This window comes from Tursiops truncatus, chromosome 5 (genome assembly GCF_011762595.2).
Source record: "Tursiops truncatus isolate mTurTru1 chromosome 5, mTurTru1.mat.Y, whole genome shotgun sequence".
Classification (NCBI taxonomy): Eukaryota; Metazoa; Chordata; class Mammalia; order Artiodactyla; family Delphinidae; genus Tursiops; species Tursiops truncatus.
In genome coordinates this window covers 50,923,787-50,942,257 of record NC_047038.1, presented here as the reverse complement: position 1 = coordinate 50,942,257, position 18,471 = coordinate 50,923,787, and the positions used below count along the sequence as shown (strand labels likewise).

At 36.9% G+C, this 18,471-nt stretch overlaps 1 protein-coding gene across 1 annotated transcript in view; it reads left to right on the top strand.

The window, feature by feature from the left end:
• The window catches only part of DHX15 (DEAH-box helicase 15), a 52,830-nt gene that overhangs the window by 14,392 nt on the left and 19,967 nt on the right, over positions 1 to 18,471 (top strand). The window contains exons 4-6 of the mRNA XM_019928407.3: positions 10,858 to 11,017; positions 12,573 to 12,791; positions 16,901 to 17,068. Of these exons, the coding sequence (XP_019783966.1) occupies positions 10,858 to 11,017; positions 12,573 to 12,791; positions 16,901 to 17,068 (547 nt within the window). The remainder of the gene's footprint in view (positions 1 to 10,857; positions 11,018 to 12,572; positions 12,792 to 16,900; positions 17,069 to 18,471) is intronic.

Sequence of the window (18,471 nt, the reverse complement as noted above, 5' to 3'; positions counted from 1 at the left end):
TCTTAGGGTTGTTCTCAGATCACATGTGTAATTTGTGTGTAGCCCATGGAGTAATTCCTGTTACCCAGCAAGTGCTAAGTCAACATTTCTACTCTTGCTGCTGCTGATAGTGGTGGAAGATTTCCAGTTTGAGAAATTATTGGATCTTATTAACCAGTTAACCTGGTTAATTTAAAATGGACTTATAAAACCAATTTAATAAAGTTCCTTTTAATACAACAATTGAATTACAATTTGGGAGTTTTAGCTTGAATTAAACGTTACTTGTCAATATGAAATTAATCAATGAATCCAAATATTCTTTTAGGACTGAAGGTAAGATGTGGAAACAGATATCTGGTCATTAGAGGTCATTAATTATACAAACATCAATTATAAACTACTTTATTGAACATCTGTTATATGGTAGGCTTTGTTCTAATTCAAGTGTAGCACTGAAGTTAGGGAAAGGCGGTTTTAGTGGATCTTTAGAAAGGGGTGGGAATAAAGAGTAAATGTGGCTATTTACCACTTAAGCAGTTCCTGTCATAGAGACTAAAAAAATCACTGTTGTCACCTTAGAATTGAAATTCTGTTGGCTTTTGTTAATTCATAGAAAGCTAACTTGATTTCCTAAAGGTCTGCATATAGTATTACATTTGATGCTTGTGTTTATACTTAGGCACTCACAAGGGATTATAGAAGTCTCTTTTGTTTACAGTGCCAACATATTTAAAAACACCAAGTAGGGGGTTTCCCTGGTGGCCCAGTGGTTAAGACTTCGTACTCCCAGTGTAGGGGGCACGGGTTCAATCCCTGGTCAGGGAACTAGATCCGCATGTTGCAACTGAAGATCCTGCATACTGCAACTAAGACCTGGCGCAGCCAAATAAATTAAAAAAAAACACTAAGTAGAACCTACACATTGATCCTAGCTTTGTAAATTCTGTTGTGAAGATGGGAGAACATTTCCTTCAAAAATTATGAAAATTTGCATGCAGTATATTTTGAAAAAAATGATTTAGTTTCCTTATTTTTCTATTAATTTCTTTTGCTTGATGAGATCCTTAACTCTGAAACACATACCAAATGTATTTTGGCTGTTTGCCAAAATAAAGCTGGATTCTTTGGCTGCTGATCTTCAGCATTTCAGTTAATAACTATGAGGCTATGTATACTTCATAAGTGTGATTTGATGTTTTCTGTTTGGCTTTTTTGGTCCATTTTTAAAATAAGTAATTAATTAATTTGGCTGCGTCGGGTCTTAGTTTGGGGCACGTGGGATCTTTTGTTGCATCGCGCAAGCTTCTCTCTGATTGCCGTGCGAGGGCTCAGTTTTGGCACGTGGGCTCTCTCGTGTGTGGGCTCTAGTGCGAGAGGGCTCAGAAGTTGTGGCGGGCGGGCTTAGTTGCCCTGCGGCGGCATGTGGGATCTTAGTTCCCCGACCAGGGATTGAACCCATGTCACCTGCATTGGAAGGTGGATTCTTAACCACTGGACCACCAGGGGAGTCCCTGTCCATTTTTTTGATATTAGAATTGCATTAAAACATTGTAGATTGCAAATTATTCCAAGTACCGTATAGTACCTTTCCATGTGACTGTTTACATTTAATAGTGATTTGTTCTCATTGTAACTGATATCATGCTAAATATAGTGTTGTGGTTATAGTAAGATTAGTGTTGCTCATACTGGGTAATGCTTTTGCTAAGAATATGTCAGACTGAACGTGAGCCTATATAAATCTTTATCCCTTTACCAGTGAAAGGATCATTATGTATATAAAGGAACCGAGCTAGTGTTGCTGGCTCTTTTCTGACTTGGTTGGGGAGGTAAGCTATGAAGCAATTAAGAAGGTAGTTTGAATGTCACATGAATTGTGTAGATGATTTCACGGAAGAGGTGGTATTTCATCTGAGCTGAGAAGGATGGAGAGACTTAAATGGGCAAATTAACTAGGTAGATTAGCTAGATTTTAAGTAGAGTAGAAGTTCCCATGCTGCTTTGATTTGCAGCATGCTTAATGTCAGGAGTTTTTTCATGACACCCTAGGCCTAAAGAAATAACTCAGAATTCTTGTTTATTTAGTAGTTTGGTTCTAAGAACCTAATAAGTATTTATGTTCTAACAACTTAATAGATTATTAAACAAATATTGGACATTGAAAGAAAAAACTCAGTCATTATTTCATTCTTAACCACCATTATTTGCTAATGTGATGTCTGCGGAATCAGATTGGATGCTCCCACCTTTATTTTTCTACACAGTAAAATTAGATTGTGCTTTAGTGGATTGTATGTGAGCTGTCCTTTAGGAGATCGTAATATTGAACAACAAAATGTCTTGCTTTTTTAAATGGCTGTGTTCTTGTGGATCAGGTTTGTGAAGTTGTCTAAAATAAATTCATAGAACTGAGGCATACAGTGCTAGCTATTTTGGACATGCACAAGAAGACTTTCTTAAGTTAGTGATGAGTCCAGAAATAGCCAGGTCACTTAAAAGAGGTAAAAAACTTCATTTTTTAAACTGACTTCTATATACTTAAAATGTATGATCAACTTTTTTTGTGCACATGGCATACAGAAGTACTAACTGATATTGGAAAAAAATTGTTTTGATGGATGAAGGTATTTGATAACTATCAGTAGCTCTTTAATAAGTATAATAGCATTCACTGTAAGCATGTTTAAAAATTGTTTGCTTTTTTTTTGGTAATCAACCATTTCATAGTGTTGGCATTGTGAAGGAAGGGTAGGGTGTTTAGACTCACCATATTTGCTGGTGAAAAGAACAATATTTTATAAAATCACTGTACTCTATGTAGTTCTATCTTCTGAATATTATTCCTGATAAATGCAAACTATTTTAGCTTTGTTATTTTTCTGTTCCTTACTATTGTCATTAAAAAATTATTCTACGGATAGGGGCGTTAAACAAAAATAGGTTTTGTGGTAGGAAAGTGTGTAAGGACTTCTTTTAGTCATTGTCTCTTTCAGAAGTCTTGATCCATTATAACTTTGAAGAAATTACCAGACACAAACCTGTTTGTGTAGGCATTTTAATATGGGTAGCTTTTCTTTAATAGAGACACATATGTCACTTGACTGGATTGTAGTGGGTTAATCTAAAAACAGTGGTAGGGCTTCCCTGGTGGTGCAGTGCTTAGGAATCCGCCTGCCAATGCAGGGAACACGGGTTCAAGCCCTAGTCCAGAAAGATACCACATGCTGTGGAGCAACTAAGCCTGTGCGCCACAACTACTGAACCTGCGCTCTAGAGCCCGTGAGCCACAACTACTGAAGCCCGCGTGCCTAGAGCCCATGCTCTGCAACAAGAGAAGCCACTGCAATGAGAAGCCTGTGCACCGCAACGAAGAGTAGCCCCTGCTCGCCGCAACTAGAGAAAGCCCATGTGCACCAACAAAGACCCAACGCAGTCAAAATTTAAAATAAAATAAAAACAGTGGTAAATAGAAAATTTATGAAAATGTTAAACATTTTATTTTAGCTTAAAACCCATACATTCATTTGTCAATCTGTTAATGTAGGACCAACCCATTTCCTTGAATATGGGCCCTTTGGAGTTCCATTACTTAGTAAAATGTCTAGTTCTAAAGGTGGGATCTAAACCTCAAAGACTTGCAAAGTACACAGGTGTTGTTTTCTGGAATTTAAGAGAGTTCAGTCTTTTGGAATTCTGGAATTCCAGACACTTTTCACTCTTCTGTAGTTATCTCACACATTTGATAGTTTTTGTGTGTGTGATTTATCTTTTTCAGGCTTTTCTGGAGCATACAACTTAGGATACATACGTACAACTCTCTTTTCTGTTCTAAAAGTTGATCATCATGTCACATATGATTATGTTGTCCCAACTGGCAGGGACAAAAGTGTAGTTATACTACAGTATGTTTGTAGAGTAAGGGTGGTTTTCCCAAGGATTCATTCATTAGGTGGAGGTTAGTTAAGAGTGGAGTGTAGAGTTCTACTGTATTGAATACTTACCAAGTGCCAGGCAGTTGGTGCAGTTAGGTGTTTTATATACATTGTTTTATTTAATTTAAACAATAGCTACCATATTCTCATTTTTCAAATGGAGTATTAGAGAAGTTGAACTTGTTCAAGATTGAACACCAGTAAGAAAGCAGGGACTTGATCAAGGTTTGTCTTGCAACAAGGATGTGTTCTTAACTACTGTATGTGTTGTTATTCCTCTCCATCCTCATTCTTCATCTCTCCATATAGTTATGTGTAAGTATTTGTGAAGCAGTAAGTCTAATTACTCAGAATGAACAGTGCCTGTCATTTATACTAAATACTCTTTGAAGCAGATACCAAGAATTTCTTTGGGTCATACTGAGACAAATTTTGGATCCTCTAAGAACATAGTTTTGATTTACATGCATATTTAATCATGCCAGGATAAAGCCTATACTTCGAAAGGTAACCAAAACCCTAACAGTATTGGAAAAGCACCGTGTAACTAGGATTTTCAGAACAGATTAATTCAGAGTTTATAGTAGGGCTGGTTCAAGACGTATGGCTGCTGATTTCATTTATATTTATCTTGGAGGTGGTTGTAGATCAATAAACAAAGTTGCCTCTTTTTTTTTTTTTTTTTTTTTTCGATACATGGGCCTCTCACTGTTCTGGCCTCTCCCATCGCGGAGCACAGGCTCCAGACACGCAGGCTCAGCAGCCATGGCTTACGGGCCCAGCCACTCCGCGGCATGTGGGATCTTCCCGGACCGGGGCATGAACCCGTGTCCCCTGCATCGGCAGGCAGACTCTGAACCACTGCGCCACCAGGGAAGCCCGGCTCATTCTTTTTAATGGCTGCATAGTTTAATTCTTCTGATGGACACTCAAATTTACAGTTTTTGTTATTAAAATCAGTTGCTGCCCTAGGTACTCCCTTACAATCTTGTACACACATTTTTTCACACGTGTACAGGTGAGTATATCTGTGAAATGAGTTTCTTAAAAATGAAACTGGTTGGATCAAAGGGTGTGTTTGAATTTATTAGCTGTGGCCAGATTTCCCTTCACAGAGATTTTATCTACTCAGACCAGTAAGGGATGAGAAAATGAGCGTCAGTTTCCATGCTCTTGCCAACACTTTGTTGTGGAACTTTTTTTTTTATCTTTGTCAGTATTGTAAGTGAAAAATAGAATCTCATTATGGTTTTAATTTGCATTTCTTTTGTATGAAATTGAGCATCTTTACATGTATTTATGGGCCATTTGTATTTTTTTTTGGAATCTGAGATGCTTTTTTCATCTTTCCAGGAGTATTGCTACCTGGTTGACAGGTGCTATTTCAAAATGTATGCTTTAAACAACAAGGTCCTACTGTATAACACAGAGAACTATATTCAGTGTTCTATGATAAACCATAATGGAAAAGAATATATATTTAAAAAGTATGTATATGTATAACTGAATCACCTTGCTGTACAGCAGAAACTAACACAACATTGTAAATTAACTATACTTCAATTTAAAAAATCATGAGTGGAAAAAATAAAAATAAAATGCATGCCAATCACAGAGAAGGAAAATTTAAAAAATATACAGTATTATAGGATTGATGAAATTTGGTAACTTTCTATTCTTTGTCCTATGGTTGTTCTATGGTTGGTCGGCCTTTTTCTTACTGATTTGTATGAACTTTTAGCAGTTTGGCATTCTGGATATGAGCTGCAGTTTTTGCCTAGTTTGCCATTTGTTTCCTTGCCTTGTTTATGACATTTCATGCCTTGCAGAAACACGAATTTTATACAAGCGTTTAACCACTTTTTTTTTTTTTTTTTTTTTTTGCGGTACGCGGGCCTCTCACTGTTGTGGCCTCTCCCGTTGCGGAGCACAGGCTCCGGACGCGCGGGCTCAGTGGCCATGGCTCACGGGCCCAGCCGCTCTGCGGCATGTGGGATCTTCCCGGACTCGGGGCACGAACCCGTGTCCCCTGCATCGGCAGGCGGACTCTCAACCAATGCACCAGGGAAGCCCTAACCACTTTTTTTTTTTTTTTTTTTTTTTTTTTTTTTTGCGGTACCGGGCCTCTCACCGCTGCGGCCGCTCCCGCCTCAGAGCACAGGCTCTGGACGCGCAGGCTCAGCGGCCATGGCTCACGGGCCCAGCCGCTCCGCGGCATGTGGGATCTTCCTGGACCGGGGCACGAACCCGTGTCCCCTGCATTGGCAGGCAGACTCTCAACCACTGCGCCACCAGGGAAGCCCCCTAACCACTTTTTAATGTGGATTTTACATCACACCCTGGCCAAGGTTGTTTTAAATAAGCCTCCATGTATTCTGTACTCTAGTATGTTTTTGTCTTAAACATCTTTGATCAGTCTGGAATTGGGGGGGTGGCGCTGAGGCAGGGAGTCTTTTATTATTGCCCCCCCCCACCCCGAGAACACTGTTACTGAGGATTGCTTACCCATACAGTCAGGTTTTTTTCTTCATTCCTGCATGCGGGCTTTCTCTGGTTGCGGCGAGTTGGGGCTACTCTTTGTTGTGGCGCGTGGGCTTCTCATTGCGGTGGCTTGTTGTGGAGCCGGGCTCTAGGGCATGTGGGCTTCAGTAGTTGTGTTGCACGGGCTTAGTTGCTCCACGGCATGTGGGATCCTCCCGGACTGGGGCTTGAACCCGTGTCCCCTCATTGGCAGGCAGACTCTCAACCACTGTGCCACCAGGGAAGCCCTAGTCAGTTTTTCATCACTCATAACTTGAGCATTACTTGTTGACATTCATTAAAGTTATAAATAATACATAGTTTATTATTAAAAACTTTTTAGGGCTTCCTTGGTGGCACAGTGGTTGAGAGTCTGCCTGCAGATGCAGGGGACATGGGTTCATACCCTGGTCCGGGAGGATCCCACATGCCGCGGAGCGGCTGGGCCCGTGAGCCATGGCTGCTGAGCCTGCGCGTCTGGAGCCTCTGCTCCGCAGCGGGAGAGGCCACAATGGTGAGAGGCCCGCGTACCACAAAAAAAAAAAAATTTTTTTTAAATTTCTGGTGTTCATTTTGCAAAGCATTTGTCACCTTTCTGTGGATCTTTTTTCCCTTTATGACTTTTCTTTGAATCTGACTACTTGAGATGTTTCAAAAATTATAAATATATGTAAAGAAAACTATAAACAAATAACACGTTTGCAGTACATAATGTTTTAAAGTGCTTTGTTTATACCAGAATTTGTGACATTGGTTGGGATCAGAGTTTGCGGTTGGCTTGTACCATGCCGTCTGCCTGTGCGCATTGACTGCAAAAAATACTTAAGCTAAATTGATAGTACTTAGCACACCGGGTTTTTTTGCTTTGTTTTATTATATAGACAGTCCTGTTTGGAAATAGGGACTGTTTCTGACTTGCTCCAAGGATGTTTTTGCCACCTTAACCATCTACTTTGCTTAATCTGCCTCTTTTTTTTTTTTTTAAGTTTTATTTTAATAGCGCCAAAGACTTTTTTGTTTTTGGCCATGCCACACGGCTTGCGGTATCTTAGTTCCCAACCGGGGATTGAACCTGGCCCCCCTGCATTGGAAGCTTGGAGTCCTAACCACTGGACCGCCAGGGAATACCCTGCCTCTTGTTTAACTTGATTAATTTAGACTAGTGCTTTCCACAAGTTAGCAAGCATCAGAATCATAGGAAAGCTTGTTAGAACACAGATTGCTATGCCTCACCTTCAGAATTTTTGATTAAGTAGGTCTGAGGTGAGGCCAGTTCTGTATTTCTAACCAGTTCCCAGGTGATGCTGATGACTTTTTAAGCTAGTCTTTGTCCTAAGACAGTTAAAAAAACACTGGAGAATAGGGTATCCAGTAAAATGTAGAGTTCGGCCGTCCTGTGCAATTTTTGTTTACTAGTCCATTACTGAAACTTCAGAATAATGTAATTACAATTTATTATGGTGACCCCCTATTTTTATGGCTCACCCCTTAGTCTGGGTTAAGTATTTTATCACTACTATGAAAGGTAGTAAAACTTGACCTAACTAAAAGAAAATGGTTAGGGTTTTAATAGGACCACCAGTACCTACCTGGTTCTCCCTTTTTTGTGCTCTGTTTCAGGTTACTTTGTTTTTTTTAGCAAAGGGTTTCATACATCTAGCAGTACAGCAAATCACCAGGTATCTTTTTCATTTATTTACCTGGGACTTTTAGAAGAGTGTGTTAGTGTAGGAGGGGCCTGGGATTGGGAATCAGTACACTGATACCTAGTCTTAGTAAGCTGTTTAACTGGTTTTGAGACCCTGGAAAAGTTAACTGCTAGTACTCAGTTTTCTTCACTGGGAAAGCAGCAAATTTGATTGTATCTTTGAGAGATTTTCCAACTTCACAAATGTCTTTTTTCCTGAAGCTCTCTGTTGTACAAACAGCAAGCTTCCCATATTAGCTGGTGATGCAGGAGATAATTAACTGTAACATGTCATAGAATTGGATCACTGGGTGATGATCTAATCAATATTGAACTATTAGGAGTCTGTAGAATCTGGAAGTCAGAGGGTTCAGGTTTAGTTGACCATTCAACTTGGTAATAGGTAATACAATTTGTTAATAAAAGAAGGCAAATAATAGTTCCATTAATTTAATATATAAACTGCCATTTGTAACCTTTCCCCTCTTCTCAGAAAAATATGAAAGAATGAGCATTTGGGTTAGCTCTCCTTTTGGATGCCTCCATAGTGTTTTGGTGGTCTGAAGTTTGAGGAATATGAGAAAAGATCAAAATAAAAGGGTGTTTTGTTTTTTTTTTAAGGACTTTTCAAGTGAAAGTTTGATACTTTAGTGGCTTTTTAATCACAATTTTAATATGTGAAATTAGAATGCATTTTACAGTCTATGTGGGTCTTCTAAGCAGGTAGAAGTTAGGTGGTTGTCAGTGCTTGAACTTGATCTAGCTGTACAAGTTGTCACTTCAAATAAGTAATATGTATTGCCGTAACTACATATGTTGAGTTCATTTGTTAATTAAAGTATCTTCAAAATAATACACTAAGATTCCATGTTGAAATGAGTTGGCTTGCAAACTGAGCAGTAGAGTGTAAATTTGATAGTATTTAAGCAGATATTTGCTGTTCAAAGAGTGACCAGTTCGGGTTTTTTGCCTTGCAAAGCAACAGACAAGAGCTTTGTTGAATCTAAGGAAATTATCCACAAGTAGATGAAACTGTATTAATGTTTTGCTACTGAGATAATGTGCAAAAGGACTGCCCAGCTCATGTCAGTAATAACATCTGAAGGCAGGAGAAAGCACCACATGTCCTCAAAGAGATAAAAGATATTTCAGAGCATCTAGAGGATAGTGTAGCTGATTCATGCACCGTGGTGCACTGTGGTTAAGGCATTGAGTCATAGTTTAATTGGCTCTGTTTTTGCTTCATGGTCTTAATATAAAATAATCTTGCAGGTAATGCTGTGTCGATGCCAGGAATGTGGTAGCTTCCTTTTTAAAATAGGACCAAAGAAGAAGGAAACATAACATATAAAGAGTAAAGATGGATTTCTTTGCCAAAAGTCTTAATTTACAATTAAGTTCAGGTAAAATAAAGAGAGGGCTTCCTGTGGGTTGTATACTGTCATTTTGCTGAACTTGGTGCTCCAGCAGATGGCCTTAGCTAAAAATATCAAGTTGGTCCGTGAAAGATTAGATTAGACTAATTTGTCAAAAATAGAGCCAGGGGGCTTCCCTGGTGGCGCAGTGGTTGGGAGTCCTCCTGCCGATGCAGGGGACATGGTTTCGCGCCCCGGTCCGGGAGGATCCCACGTGCCGCGGAGTGCCTGGGCCCGTGGGCCATGGCCGCTGGGCCTGTGCGTCCGGAGCCTGTGCTCCGCAACGGGAGAGACCACACAGTGAGAGGCCCGCGTACCGCAAAACAAAACAAAACAAAACAAAACAAAAAATAGAGCCAGAATAGTGAAGTCATAAATAATGACATCAGATTTTTATACTGCTTTTAATTCTGTAAATAAAACCATGGATTTGTATTTTAACTGAATGACCTGTGACTTCAGCATTTGCAATTTGTCCAGGTGCCAAATGTAGGATAGCGTTTCGTGTTAGTGACAGTAGCAGCCAGAATGGAATGGACAGGAGATGGCTGACCCATACAGCCATTCTGCAAACCACCCTTCTTCTGAGTGCCTGTATCACACATTAGCTGTCTTCTCTTGAGCCATCCCTAAGCCTAGTTTTCCTCTTTGCTTCATTGATACAGCTAATGCCATTTGCCTTTTCTCTTCCATATGTATTTATCAGCATTTCCATAGTGCTAATGCTGCTACTCATTCCATGAATATATTCCTTTTTATGATTCTTTACCATCATTTTATTGAATTGGATGGGGCTGGGGAAAGAAAGATGGTAGACTTGTGCTCTCTTAGTCCTTTTGAACCAGGAGTCTGTTAGCTTAAGTGAGGAATTATTAGGATTTTAAAGAAGTACAACATTTTAGTGCTGTAATGTGATAAAGCAACTTAAAATGGTTTCTTAGTTTTATTCGCAGGTTGAATATTTGTTTAAAATTTTATTTTGTTTTTAAGAAATTTTTTAAGTGACTAATTTTGCTTTGGCATTTGTGTGAAACCATGTGTTTGTTATATTCCATCATCAGATTTACCTTGTTTTCTCAATGCATTGCAGTATTACAGGCTCACTTGACAGGATTTGATAATGTATAACTTTGATATATTCACTGAAAAGTTTTTCTGGAAGCTTAATTTTGCAATTGATTATGAAACAGTAGCACACTTGGTTTGAATAAGAGTTTAATTTTGACTTATCTGATGTCTTTGCATTTCATATTTATGTCATGAAGGTTAGTTTTAAAATGCCCTAAATGAACCTTAACTAACATGTTCTTTGTCAATATAGGTATATGACTGATGGGATGTTACTTCGTGAAGCTATGAATGATCCTCTCTTGGAGCGTTATGGTGTAATAATTCTTGATGAGGCTCATGAAAGGACATTGGCTACAGATATTCTCATGGGTGTTCTGAAGGAGGTTGTTAGACAGAGATCAGATTTAAAGGTGAATTAATTTATTTGTTGTTAAAAAATACCTATATATGTATGTATATATAAAAAACAGGGAGCACATGATGCTCACTCTAATCGACTACAAAAAATAATCACCTGTAAAAGAAGCAACCAATAAGAGTACCTATAGTGGTTATCCTTTCTTTCTAATTTACCTTGCTGTGTCTTTTAGACTTTAAGTATGTATTTTTGGTAATGCCTTTTTAAGCCAAATTTTTTTGGTAATGTATTTTTTAGTAATGTATTTTTAGTAATATATTTTAGTAATGTATTTTTAAGCCAAATCTTTTCAGTTTCTAACCCACCCAGTTTTTTGTTTCTTGTTTTGTTTTAAATGATCTAATGGTGTTTTTAAGCCTTCTGTTCACCCTGACTTTATTAAGTACAGGGAACGCCTTCATTAAGGATCAAATCTTTGTCCTTGTCCCAACACAAACATGCTCATTATAACTCGTAATGCTGGAGAGTGGAATATCTACACCCAGAATAAACCACTCCTTAGAAATGCCTTCCCTTAACCTAGGGTCTTGTGTTTGTTTGTTTTTCTGTCCATTACACCACTTAGACCCTGGCCAGTGTTACTGTGTTGATAAGGGCTTAAAACTGACTGACTATGCTGACGTTTTTGTCTCCCAAAGTTTATGAAGTTCCCCTTTTGCATTGTGTCTGTGTGTATGTGTGTACCATTCATTGGAACTTAGTATCGTGTGTTAGTGTATGTGTTACAGAGGGTTTGTATACTAGGCAGAAAGATTCTTGGTCTTAAGAAAAATTGATATTGAGTATGATTTGGCTTATAAATATTAAATTTATGCTTTTAAAGAATATATTTGAATAACTATATGAGTACTGTCATTATTGATTAAACCTTATGAGCTACTGAAATTTTTAGTTAGGAACTCAAAGTAGAAATTAAGAACTCTGTAGTGGAATGTTTAAGGGGGGAGCCTTCTATTTAAGTACGTTTTTAATGGGTCATATAACATCATAATTTAAATAAAAGGAGGGTGACTACACGGTCATGCAACCCTGCACCTGAACAACCTTTTTTCACTGTGGCTTTTACAGCAGTATAGAAAGCCTCTGTTTTAGAAAATTTTCTGAAGAACATATGCTTAATAAAGATGGTTTGGAAGAATAGAGAAATATTTTGTTTTGTTTTGTTTTTGCGCTTTCTTCCTGTTTTCCCCTATGTGCAAGGTTGTCATGTTTTGTTTTAATAACATAGCTGCAATCATACTACATATTTGTTGTCTTTTACCAAGCCCTTTTACATATCATGTAATTATATAAACTTTGGTTTTTAAGGTGTTGCTTCATGAACATGTATTCTAGTTTATTTATTGGATGCCAGGTTTATTCCTACTTTTTAAAAATGTAAATAGCTTACTATAGCACAGCTTTTCTGTATTTGAATTTTTTAATCACAGTTTATTTAGGCATATTGACATATTTGGAGCAGTAAACATTACTCTTCTGTTTTTTACTTTAAAACCACATAAGTATCTTTGAAGACAGCTTCACTTAATTTACTGTTTTCTTTTCAGGTTATAGTTATGAGCGCTACTCTAGATGCAGGAAAATTCCAGATTTACTTTGATAACTGTCCTCTCTTAACTATTCCTGGGCGTACACATCCTGTTGAGATCTTTTATACTCCCGAACCAGAGAGAGATTATCTTGAAGCAGCAATTCGAACCGTGATCCAGATTCATATGTGTGAAGAAGAGGAAGGAGATCTTCTACTTTTCTTAACTGGTCAAGAGGTATTGTCATTATTTGCTTCATTATTTATAGTTTCTATTAGGCAACAACTTTAAGAACTTGGCATATATTAACCATATATTTCTTATCCCAGTATTTAAAGTTTTTCTTCAACCTGATTGTATATATATATGAAATATTTAACTCCTTTTATCTGTGTACTCTAGGAATACCCTTTTATACTATTAGTCTTTGTGTTCTAGTTAATTACCCTAAGAATATTAAATGCTTTTAGAATTTCAAGATTTAGCAATTGTAGTCTCAACTTTGGAGAGACCTGGGTGGTGAGTAGTGTTGTGTTAATTTGCAGTTTTGCTGAGGTATGAATTTGAATCACAGGTGATGTGAAATCTGGTTATTATAGTCAGTAATTTAGTTTGTAAGTGAACTCAGGTAATTCAGGTGCCCATCTACCATCAAAACAAATGTGTGTGTTTTGTTTTTGTCGTCTTGCATGTGTTTACTGAGGATTGGAAGGAATCACTGAAATTCCCTAGTTAGAATTTACATCAATTTTAAGATAGGAATTTTATTCTCAGATGCAGCATTTTCTAAACTCATATCCAACAGGATGTTTACAGGTGTGCTGAAAAATTCTTGATGGCTAAATAAGCTCAATGAAAGCTATCTGGATAAAATAGTTTTAGAAAGCCTTTTCTAGAGGTTTTCTTAAAGCTTGTCATTTGCTGTAGTAGGCTTTGTGAATTTTCTAGAACTTGCTTCTCAAACTAATATATGTGCTGATCACTTAGAAAGCTTGAAGATTCTGATTCAATAGGTCAGGTAGGGCCTGAGATTCTATTCCTAGCAAGGTTCTAGAGGAGTGCTTTTCCATTACAACTTTCTTCATAGCTGGAAATGTTCTGTATCTGTGCTGTTCATTCACCTCCACTAGAATGTGAACTCTCTTATTTGCGTTCAGTCTGCAGGGATGCTTGATATATAATATTTGATCAAATGCTGTTGCATTAAGAGCTATAAATGTTGAGTGACTTTTTTACCCTTGCATTTTTTCAGTATTGTCCATATGATTTATTATTTCTGTCCCATTGACCATAGTTTCTTTTCTGTAGAGCAGGGTTTTTCGACCATAGCACTATTTATGTTGTAGGCTGATTAATTCTTTGCTGTGGGTACCCCATGCATTGTAGGATGTTTCTTAGTGTCTCTGGCCTTTACGCATTAGATGCAGTTACACTCCCCCAGTCTGTAGACGTTGCCAAATGTCCCCTGGGGGTGCAAAATCATTCACAGTAGAGAATCATATTTGTTCTTTTGGGAAAAAAGGTGGGTTGCAAATTCAGTTTTACAGATAGATCTCTGTATGTATTAGTCTCCCTTTGTATGCATTTTGAATGGAAGAATTTATATATGTATTTTGTAAGCAAGAGTACCAAATGCTTTTTAGATGCATGTAAACAGTGTTTATCCTATAATGCAATGTTGAGGATGTTGTATTCATTTTGTTCTTTTGTGTATGGTCTCTATAGTTTCTCACTTCCTCCAAAGTGCATAGCATGTTTTTTTAATGGCTATTCAAAATAGTCATTATGTTCACATAGACAAGCATATTAGAATTCTATCAAAAATATCAGATGGCCTTATGGAGACGACCTGAGATGCTTTTCTATGAGTTAAATTTCTGTGGTTGATATTTTGGCAGCTACCCCACAGCTGGGGAAAGGAAGGGAATAAGCCCCAAGGTTTTCAAATGTGTGTATCTTTCAGTAAAGTATTACTGTAATTGAACTAGGTTTACATGTGTCCTGTTGCATTTTTAAGTTTCCTTTAGAAGACTAATAAAGTCTTGAAGAATGTAAAGACCTTTAAGGATAAGGTAGCAATACTACTATTCCTCATGTCTGTGAACCTGTTATTTTTACTTGGTCAGTTAAATGGTAGATTCTGGGAATTCAGTACTCCTGTCTCCATAAATTTGAATAGCATCCATAAAATTTAGCTATCTTGACATTTAAAAATGATGACCATGTTACCATTTTGACCACGTAAACAGTTGTGTTTTCTGTAGTCCCTTGAGTTAATTTGGGAGGGGAGAGACCAGTTTTTAATTGGTGAAAGGTTGGAAAACATGTGAATTCTAGAATGTGTATTATTTTTTTGTTAATCCATTAAATCAAGTGTTCCTAGAAGAACTCCTTAGAGGAGCTGTGCTACTGAATTAGATAAGAATGATTATAATTGAAATATCAATTGTAGATGCTTAAAGATGTTGAAACCTTCATTCTTTAAGCAGTATATTCTTTTATCTTTAATTTCACTGAATCTTTTCCACATGCAGGAGTTGAGATTCTTTAAATTAGTAGGGTCTGAATTAATTTACTAACATACATATTGATGCTTTTGGAGCTGAAAGTCTTTCCTGAATTCAGAAACTCTTAAACTTTTGTCTCAGTTCTCAATTCATGACTAAGCAGAAGGTTGCATTGTGCTGATGAATGTTAATAAGCTTTGTGGTCTTCAGAACTGACAGTGTTGACTCTGGAAGTTTGGTTAAATTTAGGGAAAATTTTGTTGCTGAGTTTAAAAGCATAGTGTTTAGAACTTTGTATAAAAACATAAATGGTGTGGCATTTTTTTCCCCTCTGCTCTTTAGAGTAGTCTTTATATCCCGTGCAATAGTGGTTTTGTTTTAGCTCCATACATGCTTAGCAAATACTTCTAGTACTTCCAAGTACAATAATCTTGTTAAAATTTCTGGAGTCTGCAAATGCATGATTTGGGGCACTTTTAATTTTCTATATAAAATCTGGGATTTGGTGGCTTCTGACCATTTATTTTCCAGTCGAATATATTATAGAATTAACAAAATTGAAAATACTGGTGTCAGTTTTCCTATAGGATATGTAATATATAAAATTTAGTTTTGGATTTATATTCAGTTTTTTTTGCGGGGGTGGGGAAGAGGTCTAATTTTGTATTTGTATACCAGCAGGGGGCATTCTAATCTAGGTTCAGCATTTGAAAGCAGTTTTTTTGGTAAAAATATTTGTTTCATTTGTTATATTTTTTTCAGTGAATAGCAAACTTTCATTTTCGTTTGGAAACTTTAGATCTCAAAGGAAACTATTACATCAAATACTTAGTAGTAATTTTCTGTGTCACAATTTTCAAGACTTTATCTGTTATTCAAGAAAACTGGTATGTTTGAAATTGATGGAAAAAACCTTTTTTTTGTTGTTCTTAAGTATCCAAAATCTTTGTATTCTTTAACATGGAAACACAGTTGCACTTTGATTTACAATCATTTCAAGGAAAATTATTCTAGCTTGATTATAATATACAATAAATTAACCTGATAAATGTTTAAAAATCATTCTGTCTTTTGAATAAAAGATAATTTGTCAATAAGGGTAACTTCTGGTAGAGATTATTGGACAGACTGCCAAATCATTTAGCATACTTCTGAGTTTAACTAAATCAAAGCTTCTGTAAAATTTAAAATTGGCTCCCTTCCCATTTTCAAGTCCCTTTGCCATCCCCTAGAGCCTCCCATCCACCTGTCGCTCATACACTCTCAGTATTCATTGTGTGTCCTCTCTTTAAAACTGGGTTTGAATGCAAATGTATTGGAATCGTTTTCTGTAGTAGGGAAACTTTTGAAGAGGCTCTAAGATATTTGGGTTAACCTAGTTCTTAAATATCTATGTTGATACTGTAGAGGTGTGTGTTCTCATTAAGCACAATGAAGCAAATCTTCCATATAATTGCATTAGTGATACGTGACATTAAAGCCTAATTGGCTTGTTTAAAATATCTAGCACATCAATTTCTTTTAGATTGTGAAAATTGAAAAGGTTATGAGTGCAGTTAAATATTCCTGGGTGAGAAATTTCAATTTTAGTACAGTTTGTTGAGAATTAATTAGGATATCGAGTCTAAGAAAAAGGGTGTGGAATGCCAATAAGGCAATTTTGTGTTTATTTGACTACAGAAGTCAGTTTCTTGGATTATTTTTGGAAATCCCAGTGAAATTTGCTAAATTAATTTTGATTACTAAAATGAAAATAAGGTGCATAGAACTAGGATTATGATAAATACTTAAAATGTTTCAGTGTGTATTCATTTTATTTTCAAACTCAAACTTTTGTAGGAAATTGATGAAGCCTGTAAGAGAATAAAGCGTGAGGTTGATGATTTGGGCCCTGAAGTTGGTGACATTAAAATCATTCCACTGTACTCTACACTCCCACCTCAGCAGCAGCAACGCATTTTTGAGCCTCCGCCTCCAAAAAAGCAGAACGGAGCAATTGGAAGAAAGGTAGCATTGAAATGTTCTCTATAAACATTGCATTAATGCCGAAAGATTTGTCTGTGAGATATCAAACTATATTGAATTAATTATAAAGGAGTAAGTTATGGGTGATTGTCATCTGAATTGTGTGCTACAGCGTTACCTGTATTTCCAAAGTAAATAGAAAGAAATGTATTTGAGTAGAGTTTTGCATATCTTTTGACCTTAGAGTAAGAGCAGATACTGCTTCCCTCTCTCCCCAGAAGTTCCTCCTTAGCAAATGGAAGGTTGATTGGGGTGAGGAAGACAGCCAGATGTCTTCCTCCCCATTAAATCACTTGGCAAAAACTAAGTACTTTTTTCTTTAGTGCCTTGGCTTCTGCCTAGAATTTTTGTCAAGACCTAACCAAATGTCATGTCTGTAGGTATGAAATGGTGACTGCACAGATCTCTAATAACAGCAACACTAATCACACTGCGTAAATATTTGGATTTCTTGTGGGCAGGAACTGTGGATCCTTTTGGTGTGGATATCTGCCTGGCACAGGAAGGGAGCCAGGGGAATTCCAGCCTTGTTTCTGGGTGCTTTGTGTGTGGGGGGGGGCGTGTATAGGAAGGAGATCTGAGTTTGATACAGGTAGCTATGCCTTTATTTTTTAAGAGATGGAGATTCTCTTAGATCCTTTGAAAATAAGATTGCATTGTTTGAAAAGGTTGGAAAGCCACTAGAGTCAATTTGGCTTCTAAAAAGCCCAGCCACTTATTAGGCTATATAATAAGCTGCATGTGAATTTTGGTACGATTCTTGATCTGGTTTTAAAGTTTGCATATTTTAAACTGGGTATAGTTGATTACCTTCATCACCTTGGGGAGATGATTGTCGGGGATTAAGCTTATTGTATACAGGGTACTAACATATCTAGAACAGTCTAGGCCCTCGTGGCAACTGTTACACATTTCTTGAGTTTATTCATGTAGAAAAGTCTTAGGAAATATTACTCACTTATGACTTGCTTGTCAGTCAGATTTGGAATTTATTGCTTTCTTATGTCTGTATTCTAGCTTAACAGATTCACAATTTTTTTTGCTGTATTTTTTCGATCTTTTTTCCCAACATTTTTGATGATTGTTGGAAAATTACAAATTATAAAGATATTTAAATGTATCATGGTTAATTATCTCTTTACATGGCTGTGTAAAAGTTAAATGAACCAGATACATTTTTCAAATGGAAAGAACTTACTGAAAAGTTAGGCACCCCCAGCGTAGTGGTATATAAATTAACAGGAGGTTGATAAGGAAAAATATTAGGTTTTGAGTTTTTCATAGATCAACAAGAGTAGTGAATATGACTTTAAAAAAAATAATCTGATCATAGCTTCATTATGTTCAACATTGCAATTATTAAAAAAAATAGTCTGATCATAGCT